At 37.2% G+C, this 13,028-nt stretch overlaps 2 protein-coding genes across 5 annotated transcripts in view; one reads left to right on the top strand and one right to left on the bottom strand.

Annotated features, from left to right (window-relative positions):
• The window catches only part of PPP2R3A (protein phosphatase 2 regulatory subunit B''alpha), a 42,310-nt gene extending 39,237 nt beyond the window's left edge, over window positions 1-3,073 (bottom strand). For both annotated transcript variants that reach the window (XM_039356408.1, XM_039356407.1), the window contains exon 1: window positions 2,655-3,073. The gene's annotated coding sequence lies outside the window, so the exon portion shown is untranslated. The remainder of the gene's footprint in view (window positions 1-2,654) is intronic.
• Window positions 3,074-6,914: 3,841 nt separating this feature from the next.
• ARMC8 (armadillo repeat containing 8) overlaps window positions 6,915-13,028 on the top strand; it is a 78,637-nt gene continuing 72,523 nt past the window's right edge. For 2 of the 3 annotated variants that reach the window (XM_039356413.1, XM_039356414.1), the window contains exons 1-2: window positions 6,915-7,327; window positions 12,782-12,858. In XM_039356413.1, coding sequence (XP_039212347.1) covers window positions 7,283-7,327; window positions 12,782-12,858 — 122 coding nt within the window. In that variant the 5' untranslated portion in view covers window positions 6,915-7,282. The remainder of the gene's footprint in view (window positions 7,328-12,781; window positions 12,859-13,028) is intronic. The other variant, XM_039356411.1, reaches the window with a different exon arrangement.

Genomic DNA, 13,028 nt, shown 5'->3' with positions numbered 1-13,028 from the left:
AACAGGTTACACAATGTGCATAATTTGTGTGAAGTCATAATGTATATTACACTATTGTGGTTCCTTCTAGGCATCTAGGAAGCTGATATACTTATTAAAAACTATCCCAGCAGTTGAAGTGTTTTTTTCTCATGAAACACAGAAATGTATTAACATCATTTTTTGAATCCTTAAGAAGGAAGTCTTTCCACAAAGTAGTAAAACACAGTTTGTCTCCCAATATTCATGACCAAGTATTTTCGGTAAGCAGTAATGAAAAATTGTGTTTGAGCATTTTGGGGGAAAATCACTATGCTTTTGTACCACGCTCTAATTACTCAATAAAGCCAACTAGAAGAGCTGACATAAGCAACACAGGCAAAGAAAAGTCTATTTTTACAAGCACGGTTGTAAATCTCTAGATCTAGGCCAGGGTAGGCAACCTTGGCTCTTTTATGACTTGTGGACTTCAATTCCCAGAATCCCTGAGTCAGCATGGCTGGTTCAGGAATTCTGGGTATTGAAGTCCACAAGTCATAAAGGAGCCAAGGTTGCCTTGATTTACCCGATTTCTAGGCAAATAATGCCTAGAAAAATTGTGCTTTCAAGGAGGTCTATCCATATTGATTTTTATAAGTAGCAGTACAGTGCATATTTCATTCACATGTAACACTAGCCAAATATGCTTAGACTTGCTACTGGTCCACTTGAACAAAGACATGAATTTTCTTCATTAACGTTATTCTTAGAATTACATTGATTTACAGAAAATTCAATACTTGTTTTCAAGGAAATCTGACCTTCATTTATTACAACTTGCATGCCACTTCATTTCTAGAGACTCCAGAGACTTACAATATGACATTCGGAAGATAAAAAATATTAGTACAACTATAACTGATCACCAACACATTACTATTCATGGCAGCATCTTGTCTTCAAATGACTTTTCAGGATTCCTGAAAATTATCTCCGCTGCCCGATAAAAATACATTTTTATATATAAATGTGCCTACTGTAGTAACCAAAAGTGTTTATGGGGAGCTGTTGAAGAAATTACGCTGTATCAACTGCTGATATTACAGATTTGAAATATTTTTTTAATAGTAAAGCTAATATTTTAGCACTTAATGCTATTATTGAGAGATTTAAGACAGCTTCTTTTAGGGATGTTGCCAAATCCATATTCTGAGATAAATCAAATTTTAAAAAATATCATTCTGCTTCTATAGGTAGAAATATAAAATGATGCAAATATTATTTAAATAATGATTTCAATATGGGTTGTATACTCTGATTCAATAGATGATCGAGAATAACAAAACCCATTCCTGAAATCAGTTCATTAAATGAAGCGTTCCTTACAGTTCCTTATTTAGAAACTTGACTACAAATTTTAGCACAAAAAACAATTCTATAATCACACTCACACAAACATATATACATAAAACACTATGGTTTGCTGTAGAAATATTGTCCACAGTACAAACTAACTTTTTTTTCTTTCTTCAATGGATATTAGGTATAAAATCAATGTACAGACCCAAGACTTCCATACTTGCTTATAACCCTTTCAAAGTATTAGAACATATCCAATTTACAAGATAATAATTTTTGCAAAGACAGAATCCTAACAAAATCATGTTTAAAGCAACACATTCCTTAAATGTCCTTTTCACAGATACAGCCATATTTATAAGCGATACTGAAGTAGCAGCTATAGCAGCATAATCATCTCCTCCCCACCCAACCTACAGCACTACAGAAAGTGGAAATCAACACAGACTGGCTAAACAAGACTTATGTGACTACTTGTATCAGAATGGAATATACTTTTTAGTGCATATACTCTGTGTGTGAGAAAGTGTGTGTGTTTTGTGTTTGTGTCTATGCTAAAAAACTAACTCAATGCAACTTCACTGTAACCTGCTACAAAAAAAAAAGAATTATACTGTACAATTAACAGCTGAGCAAAATAGGAAACTACAGCAGGTGGAACTTGCAATTGCTGTAACTTTTTTTCTAGACATCTGCAGAATGCCCCTCTAATTGTGTTCAGATTCAACATTAGGAAATAAATCAGGCATTTAAAAAATTAAATCTAAAATTAATCAATGACTTATACATGTTTTTCCCCCTCTCATAAAAATAGTCAGAACTTGTATGGAGGAAAAAATCTGGCAGATTTTTTTACTTCATAAAACTAATAAAGAGGGAAAATGCAATAAGAAAATCATTCACTTCCCTCAAAGTCTTTGCATACAAGACGAGAGCTACTGTTCTTATCCCTGTGACATCTTAATCCAGAAAATAATGCAGCCGGGGTTAGCAATTGTATTTCCTTCACAGGAAAAGTCCAGCAGTTGGACATCTCCAAATCTCCCCAGCCCACCTCAAAGCGAAAAGAAGCAGCTAAGGCTCTCCTACTCCCTATGCTTGGCTGCAAGAAAGGGGGGAAAAAAACAAGACAAGCTTCCAGGAGGGCGGGACTCGCTAGGAACAACCTAAGAGGTAGTCCTTCACTCGCCCAGCCGGACCCAGAGGACCAACCCTGCTTCCCCCAGCCAAGATAAGAGAGAAAAAGACCGCCAAACGGAAGCCCTAATGCGGCTGACTGCCTTCACCAGGAAGCAGAAGTACTAGCCTTGCCGTTGCTGGTGTGGGCCTGCACTTACCGACAGGATACTCATGCGGAGTGGTGTCTCCAGCACACACGCCATCTTGACGCACGCCAATGGCACCAGCCGTTCAACCCCACGCAAGAGCTGGTGCCAGGGCTGCTGCGATGACTACTAGTGCTGCTCTTGCTGCTGCCGCCTCCTCCTCCAAGCGCACCCACATCGCCGGGGGAGAAGGAAGGAAGGAAGGAAGGAAACAACTACATCCCGTCAGTTGAAATAGCGAATAGGCAGGAAAAAAAACAGTTTCTTCGGCAGCGAGCAACACGCATGCGTGGCGAGGACTTGTTGAAGGGAGGGAGGGATTATTTCCGGAAGTAGGTAATTTACTCCCACCTGCTTACAGAATATCAGGATGAAAAGAAACGTGAAACGGGATGCGCCAACTCGACTTTCGGAAGTTTGGGCGTTGAGCCAATGGGGGGGGGGAGAGAAATAGAGGCCGGCGTGCGCATGCGTAACGTTAAAACCACCTGTCAGAATTTGTCCTTGGCAAAGTGAATGAGAGAAACAGATGAGGAATTCGTGTGCTTAATGCTGGTACGCCATCTATTGACAATTGTGTTTTAGAAACCTATGCTTCTAACGCGAATGAGGAAAAATTGCACATCATTGATGTGTAGTTATCTTAAAGTATTTAGGAAACAAAGTTTGGCATTGTGCTGAGATGAAACGCTACAATAGAAGGCTGAATGGATCAAACCCCATTTTCTAAATATGTGCTAAAATAAAGAGAATGCCCCACAGTGGCAGTGGTTGCTCAATACACTACGCTAGAAACCTTTACAATTTAAGGGCTTTCTACAGCTCTCTACCCATCATAATCAGAAAACTATATGCCCTTCAAAGTTGACAGATCAAGAAACAGACTCCAGAAAATTATTAGAACTATATTATAATGAGATAGACTGTCATAACAGACTTTTGCAAGCCCGACTGCATTTTTCCTTTTCTCTCTCTTAATACCTAGAGAGGCAGGAAGGAGTAAGTCTCTTCATGACACTTTCCCTGTTCCTCAGGCTTAACATATTTTTTGAATATTTTGTTATAGTTGTCTCTAGATTCTGCAAAAATCATTTATGTGGCTCCCTATAGTTGTCCCTTGTGCTGATCTCTATTCTGCCTTTATCCTGGTTTGTGATAAATAGTGGTGCTCTGATGTGTTATTTGCAGGGCATGTATGGTAGAAAACTCAAAAACACCAAAAAGGGAAAGTATTTAAACAATTGTTATATTTTCCAAATCTGTGAGTCTGTACTCGTCTGCTGTATCAAATTACTCAGCTTCGACCCTCCTCCTTCCTCCACCCTCTGGCTGCTGGAGGCTCTGCTTCTTTTCCCGTCCCTTCCAGACTAAAAAAGGGGCACCCACGGAGCACACTTCAGTGGAGATGGGGAGGGGAGGAGGTGGTGGTATTTCCCTGCCAAGAGGGCCGAGGCTCATTTTAGCGCCAGCCCAAGCAGTTCCGGCCTGAGATTGTTTTTCTGCGTACCTTCAAGAGAAGCCCGAATTTGATCTTTGCTTGTCCTGCCTGGGAAGAGCCACAGACAATCCCTTCTGAGGTTCCTGGAATTTAGGAAGGGAATTCTTGTGGAAGTTCAGTTTGAGGAGGAGGTTTAAAACAAAAGACTAACACCCTTGACATTAACAGAAATGTTGATCTCATCTTTGGCCTTGCTATCTAGCAGTGGAAAGTATTAAAAGTTCTTGAAAGATTAAGAAACCAGAAAGGAAAAAGAAAATAATGTCTTTATTCTCCACTTTTAAACCACATGATTGTGACGCATTGAGCCAAGATTATGAACCCTTAGGTCTGGCATTTCTGAAATGCCAGCTGCAGTTTCCTGTCTGATTCCAAAGCTCCAGGGCTCTTCCCTTACAAAGTCCTTACGTCTCACTCTGTTTGGCTCATAGTTACTCCTACCGCACCCATGTTGTGCATTCATCAGCTTCATCCCCACAGGCTGAAGTTGGCTCTAGTTCTTTATTCCATTCAACAAAGCCATATATATTGAGTAAAGAATGTGAATAATAATATATGCAGAAATAAGATTTGGACTGGTCCATGTAATACATCCAGGCTGTCTTTTGGAGATTTCTTTATAACTTGCCAGGATAGTTTTATCAAAAGTGCTCAAATAAATTGCTAGGATGAAACCAATTATTTGGAAGGATTTTGAGGGGCAGGTATTTAACACCCCCAAAACTTAAAACCACCATAAGACCATGTCACGGTTTCCTTTGATTGTTAGAAGCAAAGAAACAGTATGTCAGAGAGAAAAACTGTAAATTAGGGACTCTTCCATTTTATCCAGTTCACTATTTTGTATTAATTGAGGACCTTTCTGAACTGCTAAATGAAAGTGCTATCTACATATCTTTGAATCTATTATTCTTTGAATCTACAGAATAGTAGATTATTCTTCTTCTATTGCCTCCTTCTCACTATTGAATAATGCTATCCTGATTTTGCGTGTCCAGCACATGATAGTGATTGGTTGGTTCCTCCTGTTTTTGTTATCTTTCATCTTTTGTGTCCAGCTCTTTAGGGATATGAGCAGAATGACAGTAGTTAGGCTAATGAGGGATCTCTGTTGTTGACCCGTTTTCCAAAAAAAAAGTCCAGTGCAATTTGTTTTCCAGTAAGATATAGTAAGTACATTCCCCAATAACCATCAGTCTTCTTAAGAAAGTCCAGTTCATTACTTTCAATTCTTTTAACTCCAGATCTGTAGAATTCATATCTCGTTCAGCTTTCTCCAGTGAACCAGCAGTTTCCAAACCAAAGTCCTTCTCCTTTAAATCAGCCAACAGCAATTTAGATTCCAATCCATCCAATTGTGAGCTTGATTTGGCTACAATTGCTTGAATGTTCTCTTTAGGTTGATTTAAAACTCTCGTTATTTTATCAAACGTTTAATCAAACTTTTCAGTGTGAAGTTGTAGGTTTAAAAGCATTCTTTTTTCAAAGACTTCCCACAGGGCTTTATCTTTAAGTTAGTACTTGTTTGTATTTTTAATATAGTCCTGTAACTGGGCATTCACAACCAGATATAAACAGTTCCTTTCCAGATAGGGGAGTTACCGATTTCCATACTGCAAAAGTGAAAGTAATTCAGAACAGCAGAAACAGTGAAAAAACATTAAAGACTTCACATTAAAATCCATTAAGTTAAAGTAAATCAGCCTTAAACCAGTCAATTAACTTTTAAAGAAAAAGCAAGATAAAAAAGAAAATTCAAACTGTGCAGCTAAAACTGAAGTGTGCTTAAAGAAACTGAATAACTGAGAGGAAAGATGGGGATTTGACTCTGACTGCTCCTAGGGGAATTGCAGTCCTCAAGATTCTGCTTCTCAGGAGAGTTCACAGTCTGAGTGTTGTCTGTTGCTAGCTACTCCCATTCAGATTTAGGGAGCCGGCTGCCAAAGAACTCATTTTGGCAGCAAAATCTGCTATTTGTCAACAAAGAAACAAATTTCCCTGCTGCTTAGCATACCATCTTGGGGGAAGTCCAAAATCAAAATTTTTCTTGTTGGGTAGTCTGCTATGAGATTATTATATGTGTAAAAATGGAAAGATTCTGCAATATCTATAGTGGAGGAATGGTTGGCGAAGATGACAGAACTAGCAGAGATAGCAACATTCTTTTTTTTTTCTTAGAGAAAGACCAATGACTACATTCATTAGTGACTGGAAACCTCTTAGGTACTTTTTGCTGAAAGAAAAGAAAAAATGAACTGGCACTTTATGGATTTGATTGTTATTACTGGAAATCATATAATACGGAAAGAAGGGAAATATGATATAACTTTGGAGAAAAAAGATAAAAATATTTATAAAAGCATTTATAACTGCTGTTATAAGATCAGAAGCCACTTCATTATAACTTTTTCTTTTCCTTCTATTTCTATTCTATTTCTTTTTCTTTCTTCTACACTTAAATTCTTTATTCTTACTTTCAACTCAATATTTTTAATGTTTTTAATCTGTTGAAAACTTATTTAATAAAAGTTATTTTAAAAAAGCGTTTTATCCCACCTCAAAGCCAAACTTTGTTTCTAAATTTTTCCTCATTCGCGTTAGAAGCATAGGTTTCTAAAACACAATTGTCAATAGATGGCGTACCAGCATTAAGCACACGAATTCCTTATCTGTTTCTCTCATTCACTTTGCCAAGGACAAATTCTGACAGGTGGTTTTACCGTTACGCATGCGCACGTCGGCCTCTATTTCTCTCCCCCCCCCCCATTGGCTCAACGCCCAAACTTCCGAAAGTCGAGTTGGCGCATCCCGTTTCACGTTTCTTTTCATCCTGATATTCTGTAAGCAGGTGGGAGTAAATTACCTACTTCCGGAAATAATCCCTCCCTCCCTTCAACAAGTCCTCGCCACGCATGCGTGTTGCTCGCTGCCGAAGAAACTGTTTTTTTTCCTGCCTATTCGCTATTTCAACTGACGGGATGTAGTTGTTTCCTTCCTTCCTTCCTTCCTTCTCCCCCGGCGATGTGGGTGCGCTTGGAGGAGGAGGCGGCAGCAGCAAGAGCAGCACTAGTAGTCATCGCAGCAGCCCTGGCACCAGCTCTTGCGTGGGGTTGAACGGCTGGTGCCATTGGCGTGCGTCAAGATGGCGTGTGTGCTGGAGACACCACTCCGCATGAGTATCCTGTCGGTAAGTGCAGGCCCACACCAGCAACGGCAAGGCTAGTACTTCTGCTTCCTGGTGAAGGCAGTCAGCCGCATTAGGGCTTCCGTTTGGCGGTCTTTTTCTCTCTTATCTTGGCTGGGGGAAGCAGGGTTGGTCCTCTGGGTCCGGCTGGGCGAGTGAAGGACTACCTCTTAGGTTGTTCCTAGCGAGTCCCGCCCTCCTGGAAGCTTGTCTTGTTTTTTTCCCCCCTTTCTTGCAGCCAAGCATAGGGAGTAGGAGAGCCTTAGCTGCTTCTTTTCGCTTTGAGGTGGGCTGGGGAGATTTGGAGATGTCCAACTGCTGGACTTTTCCTGTGAAGGAAATACAATTGCTAACCCCGGCTGCATTATTTTCTGGATTAAGATGTCACAGGGATAAGAACAGTAGCTCTCGTCTTGTATGCAAAGACTTTGAGGGAAGTGAATGATTTTCTTATTGCATTTTCCCTCTTTATTAGTTTTATGAAGTAAAAAAATCTGCCAGATTTTTTCCTCCATACAAGTTCTGACTATTTTTATGAGAGGGGGAAAAACATGTATAAGTCATTGATTAATTTTAGATTTAATTTTTTAAATGCCTGATTTATTTCCTAATGTTGAATCTGAACACAATTAGAGGGGCATTCTGCAGATGTCTAGAAAAAAAGTTACAGCAATTGCAAGTTCCACCTGCTGTAGTTTCCTATTTTGCTCAGCTGTTAATTGTACAGTATAATTCTTTTTTTTTTGTAGCAGGTTACAGTGAAGTTGCATTGAGTTAGTTTTTTAGCATAGACACAAACACAAAACACACACACTTTCTCACACACAGAGTATATGCACTAAAAAGTATATTCCATTCTGATACAAGTAGTCACATAAGTCTTGTTTAGCCAGTCTGTGTTAACGTTGGATTTCCACTTTCTGTAGTGCTGTAGGTTGGGTGGGGAGGAGATGATTATGCTGCTATAGCTGCTACTTCAGTATCGCTTATAAATATGGCTGTATCTGTGAAAAGGACATTTAAGGAATGTGTTGCTTTAAACATGATTTTGTTAGGATTCTATCTTTGCAAAAATTATTATCTTGTAAATTGGATATGTTCTAATACTTTGAAAGGGTTATAAGCAAGTATGGAAGTCTTGGGTCTGTACATTGATTTTATACCTAACATCCATTGAAGAAAGAAAAAAAAGTTTGTACTGTGGACAATATTTCTACAGCAAACCATAGTGTTTTATGTATATATGTTTGTGAGAGTATGATTATAGAATTGGGGTTTTTTTGTGCTAAAATTTGTAGTCAAGTTTCTAAATAAGGAACTGTAAGGAACACTTCATTTAATGAACTGATTTCAGGAATGGGTTTTGTTATTCTCGATCATCTATTGAATCAGAGTATACAATCCATATTGAAATCATTATTTAAATAATATTTGCATCATTTTATATTTCTACCTATAGAAGCAGAATGATATTTTTAAAAATTTGATTTATCTCAAGATATGGATTTGGCAACATTCCTAAAAGAAGCTGTCTTAAATCTCTCAATAATAACATTAAGTGCTAAAATATTAGCTTTATTATTTAAAAAATATTTCAAATCTGTAATGTCAGCAGTTGATATAGCATAATTTCTTCAACAGCTCCCCTTAAACACTTTTGGTTTCTAGAGTAGGCACATTTATATATAAAAATGTATTTTTATCGGGCAAAGGAGATAATTAGAAGAATCTGGTCCTGTGTTGGAGAAATAATAGAATCACTGATTAGAAAATTATAAATAAGCAGACTAAATTCTACCAACAGTGGCTATGGATTTGGAAGCTATATGAGTCCAGAGATAGGTTTTTTTCCTTATTCTGGATGAGATATTTCACCAGATGGAACTGACCTACAACTTGGAATCTTCCTAAACTCAGGAGTCGTGGTTGAACAGCAGGTAGAGGCTGTAGCTGTGATGGCCTTTGCACAATTATATATTGAATGCCCTATATGACTTTTCTGGACCAGGTAGCTTTATTTTGTCACTCATGACTTGTTACCTTTAGGTAGATCACTGTAATGCACTTTACATGGGACTGAAATCTTAAGGTGGTGTGACATATAGCAGCCTGTATAATTATTGGTACACCAAAATTTGCCTGTGTAACATCACAGATTATGGGAGCTGCACCAGTTGTTATATAACTTCCTGGTGTAATTCAAGATGCTGGTTGTCCTCTTCAAAGCCCTTTAGAAATGCCCCCAGAAAGGCCGCCTCCAAGTGGAATCTGTTCATCAATTTGCCAAAGATCCCATAATTGAAGGAATACAATTTTCAGGAGTCCTGAAAAGTCATTTGAAGACAAGATTCTGCCATGAATAGTAATGCGTTGGTGATCAATTATAGTTGTACTAATATTATTTTTAATCTTCCAAATGTAATGTTGTAAGTCTTTGGAGTCGCTAGAAATGAAGTGGCATGTAAGTTGTAATAAATGAAGGTCGAAAGCAAGTATTGAATTTTCTGTAAATCAATGTAATTCTACGAATAACATTAATGAAGAAAATTCATGTCTTTGTTCAAGTGGACCAGTAGCAAGTCTAAGTATATTTGGCTAGTGCTACATGTGAATGAAATATGCACTGTACTGCTACTTATAAAAATCAATATGGATAAACCTCCTTGAAAGCACAATTTTTGTAAACATTATTTGCCTAGAAATCGGGTAAATAAGGGCAATCTTGGCTCTTTTATGACTTGTTGACTTCAATATCCAGAATTCCTGAACCAGCCATACTGACTCAGGGATTCTGGGAGTTGAAGTCCACAAGTCATAAAAGAGCCAAGGTTGCCTACCCTGGCCTAGATTTAGAGCAGTGTTTCTCAACCTTGACAATTTTAAGGCATGTGGACTTCAACTCCACAACTTCTGGGAATTGAAGTCCACATGCCTTAAAATTGTCAAGGTTGAGAAACACTGATCTAGAGATTTACAGCAGTGCTTGTAAAAATAGACTTTTCTTTGCCTGTGTTGCTTATGTCAGCTCTCCTAGTTGGCTTTATTGAGTAATTAGAGCGTGGTACAAAAACATAGTGATTTCTCCCCAAAATGCTCAAACACAATTTTTCATTACTGCTTACCGAAAATACTTGGTCATGAATATTGGGAGACAAACTGTGTTTTACTACTTTGTGGAAAGACTTCCTTCTTAAGGATTCAAAAAATGATGTTAATACATTTCTGTGTTTCATGAAAAAAACATTTCAACTGCTGGGATAGTTTTTAATCAGTATATCAGCTTCCTAGATGCTTAGGAGCAACCATATTGTAATATACATTATGACTTCACAGAAATTATGCACATTGTGTAACCTTTAATTGTATCATGATGTGAATGGCATTTAGTACATAATTTGTAAGTAGCACTGGGATGTGACTGATGTCACTTTCACCTTCCCTGCTCCTGTACCCATGTCAATGACATTTTTATTAAAGAAATAAGCCATAGAGAGGCAGAGAAGAAAATGTTTCTCTGCTCACTCTGTGCCATGATTTTGTATAATCATGTATCGTTCACCTGCATTTTTTCAAGACTATTTGTTTACAGGACATTTTTAGCTGCATCAGTTTGGTTGCCTTCCTACACTTTTTCCAGACTTATGATATCCTTGTATCATAAACTATGCATAAGCCAGAATTGTATGCAATAATACTTCAGGTGCAGACATAGGGATTTGTGTTAAGACATTACATTGTTGGCTTTTTTATTATTTTTTTGATCATCCTTATGCAGTTGCCTTTTTTGTCAGCCACTGCATACAGAGTTGTTGCAAGCCAGGTGGCATACAAGTTTAAAACTAATATTTTTTCTTGTTAATTATAGCCAATATTGTTTTCTTGGAAGTATTGTGGAAGTAGGTTGCCATTGCCTTCTTCCCAAAAGATTTTTTTTTTTTTTAGTTTCCCATTCTGGTATTCGGTATAGATCTCTTATTCAAATACTGTACTAATCGAGGCAAATCTGCTTAACTATAGGCAAACGCTACCACCTGATGTGATGGAAAGCAATACAGGTAGTTCTTAACTTACAACCACAATTGTGCCCAACATTTTTGTTAACTGAGACATTTATGAAGTAAGTTTTGCCCCACTGTACGACATTTCTTGCCACAGTTGTTAAGTGAATCACCGCAGTTGATAAACTAATAACCTGGTTGTTAAGTGAATGTTGCTTCCCATTAACCTTGCTTTACAGAAGGTCACAAAAGGTGATCACAGACCTTGGGACACAGCAACAATCATAAATATAAACCCGTTGCCAGGCATCTGAAATTTGATCACACGATCATGGGGCGGCTGCAACAGTCGTAACTGGAAAACAGTCATAAGTCATTTTTTTTCAGTGCCATTGAAACTTTGAACAATTACTAAATGAATGGGTGTAAATTGAGGACTACCTGTACTTATTACAGATAGTCCTCGACTTAACAACCATTCATTTAGTGATTGTTCAAAGTTACAGAGGCACTGAAAAAGATGACATGACTATTTTTCACAGTTATCACCGTTATAGCATCTCCATGATCATGTGATCAAATTTTTTATTGTATTATAAAAGCCTTATTTTGCTGATAAGGACTTTTGCTATCAATATCAAGACATTACTTTCTCTTCCTCCATGGCCCTCCCACTTTTAAGCTTGAGAAATTTGGATAAGTGCAAGAGGAAGCAGAAGAGAGGAATGATTCATCGATAGTGAAATTCTGTATAACGTAAAATCTAATCCCTACACGAGATTAAGTTCATTTTGAATTGTATCACAAGTGAATAGAACTTTCAATCTTTCAAGAATCTGTTAGCTATCATTTCCAAAATTCTTCTTTTTAATACTGCTGTATAATTAAGAATGGGTAGTTGAATAATTGTTCATCTATTGTTCAACTGTTGGAGATTGGAAATCTTTATTACTAATCATACCGAAATTAATTTCAGTCCATTCCTGTTTCTTTTCTTATTTTGTTATTGCTGATATCCATTCAATTCAAAATTCCTATGCTTATTTTTGAATTGAAACAATTATTTTTGCATTACTGTTACATTGTATTTTGGTATTTCTCTGATAAGAAATTTTTGTCCCTTTTCCAATAAAATGAGTTTAAAAATAACTCCTGTCAAACACAGAGACCAGCTTGCTTAACTGACTTTCTGACTTTCCCATAAACCTCTCTACAAGTATTTCTATATTTATTGAGGGATTTTGTTATAACTGGCTAAATAAGGAAGGAGAGAAGCTCCTTAAATTAGTATGAAATTTTGAATAAATGGAATCCAGTTTTATTGAATAACATATTCCAAAATATTTATATCCTTAGGGTTCAGATTTGTTACAAATAAGTTTTACTGCTTCATAGTCTCGCTTTCTTGAATTTGTAAAAATGTATATTGCTGATAGACGTCAAATCTATTTGCTTACAGGAAGTTACAGCAAGTAGTCGCCATTATGTTGACAGATTATTTGATCCTGATCCTCAAAAAGTTCTTCAGGGTGTCATGTAAGTAGTAGAAACTTTGCTATTTTGCTACTGTGCCTTTAAATTCTTAGCTTTGTTTTAATCATTTTCTTTACTTGTTTTTTATACTTCAACAAAAACTATGTATTTGAGATATTATTAATGAAATATGCTCAATTACTATTTTTGTTAATGTATTAATATAGTATTAA

Source organism: Crotalus tigris, unplaced genomic scaffold (assembly GCF_016545835.1).
Source record: "Crotalus tigris isolate CLP2741 ecotype Arizona unplaced genomic scaffold, ASM1654583v1 scf7180000018824.943158, whole genome shotgun sequence".
Classification (NCBI taxonomy): domain Eukaryota; kingdom Metazoa; phylum Chordata; class Lepidosauria; order Squamata; family Viperidae; genus Crotalus; species Crotalus tigris.
This window is presented reverse-complemented; position numbering and strand designations above follow the sequence as displayed.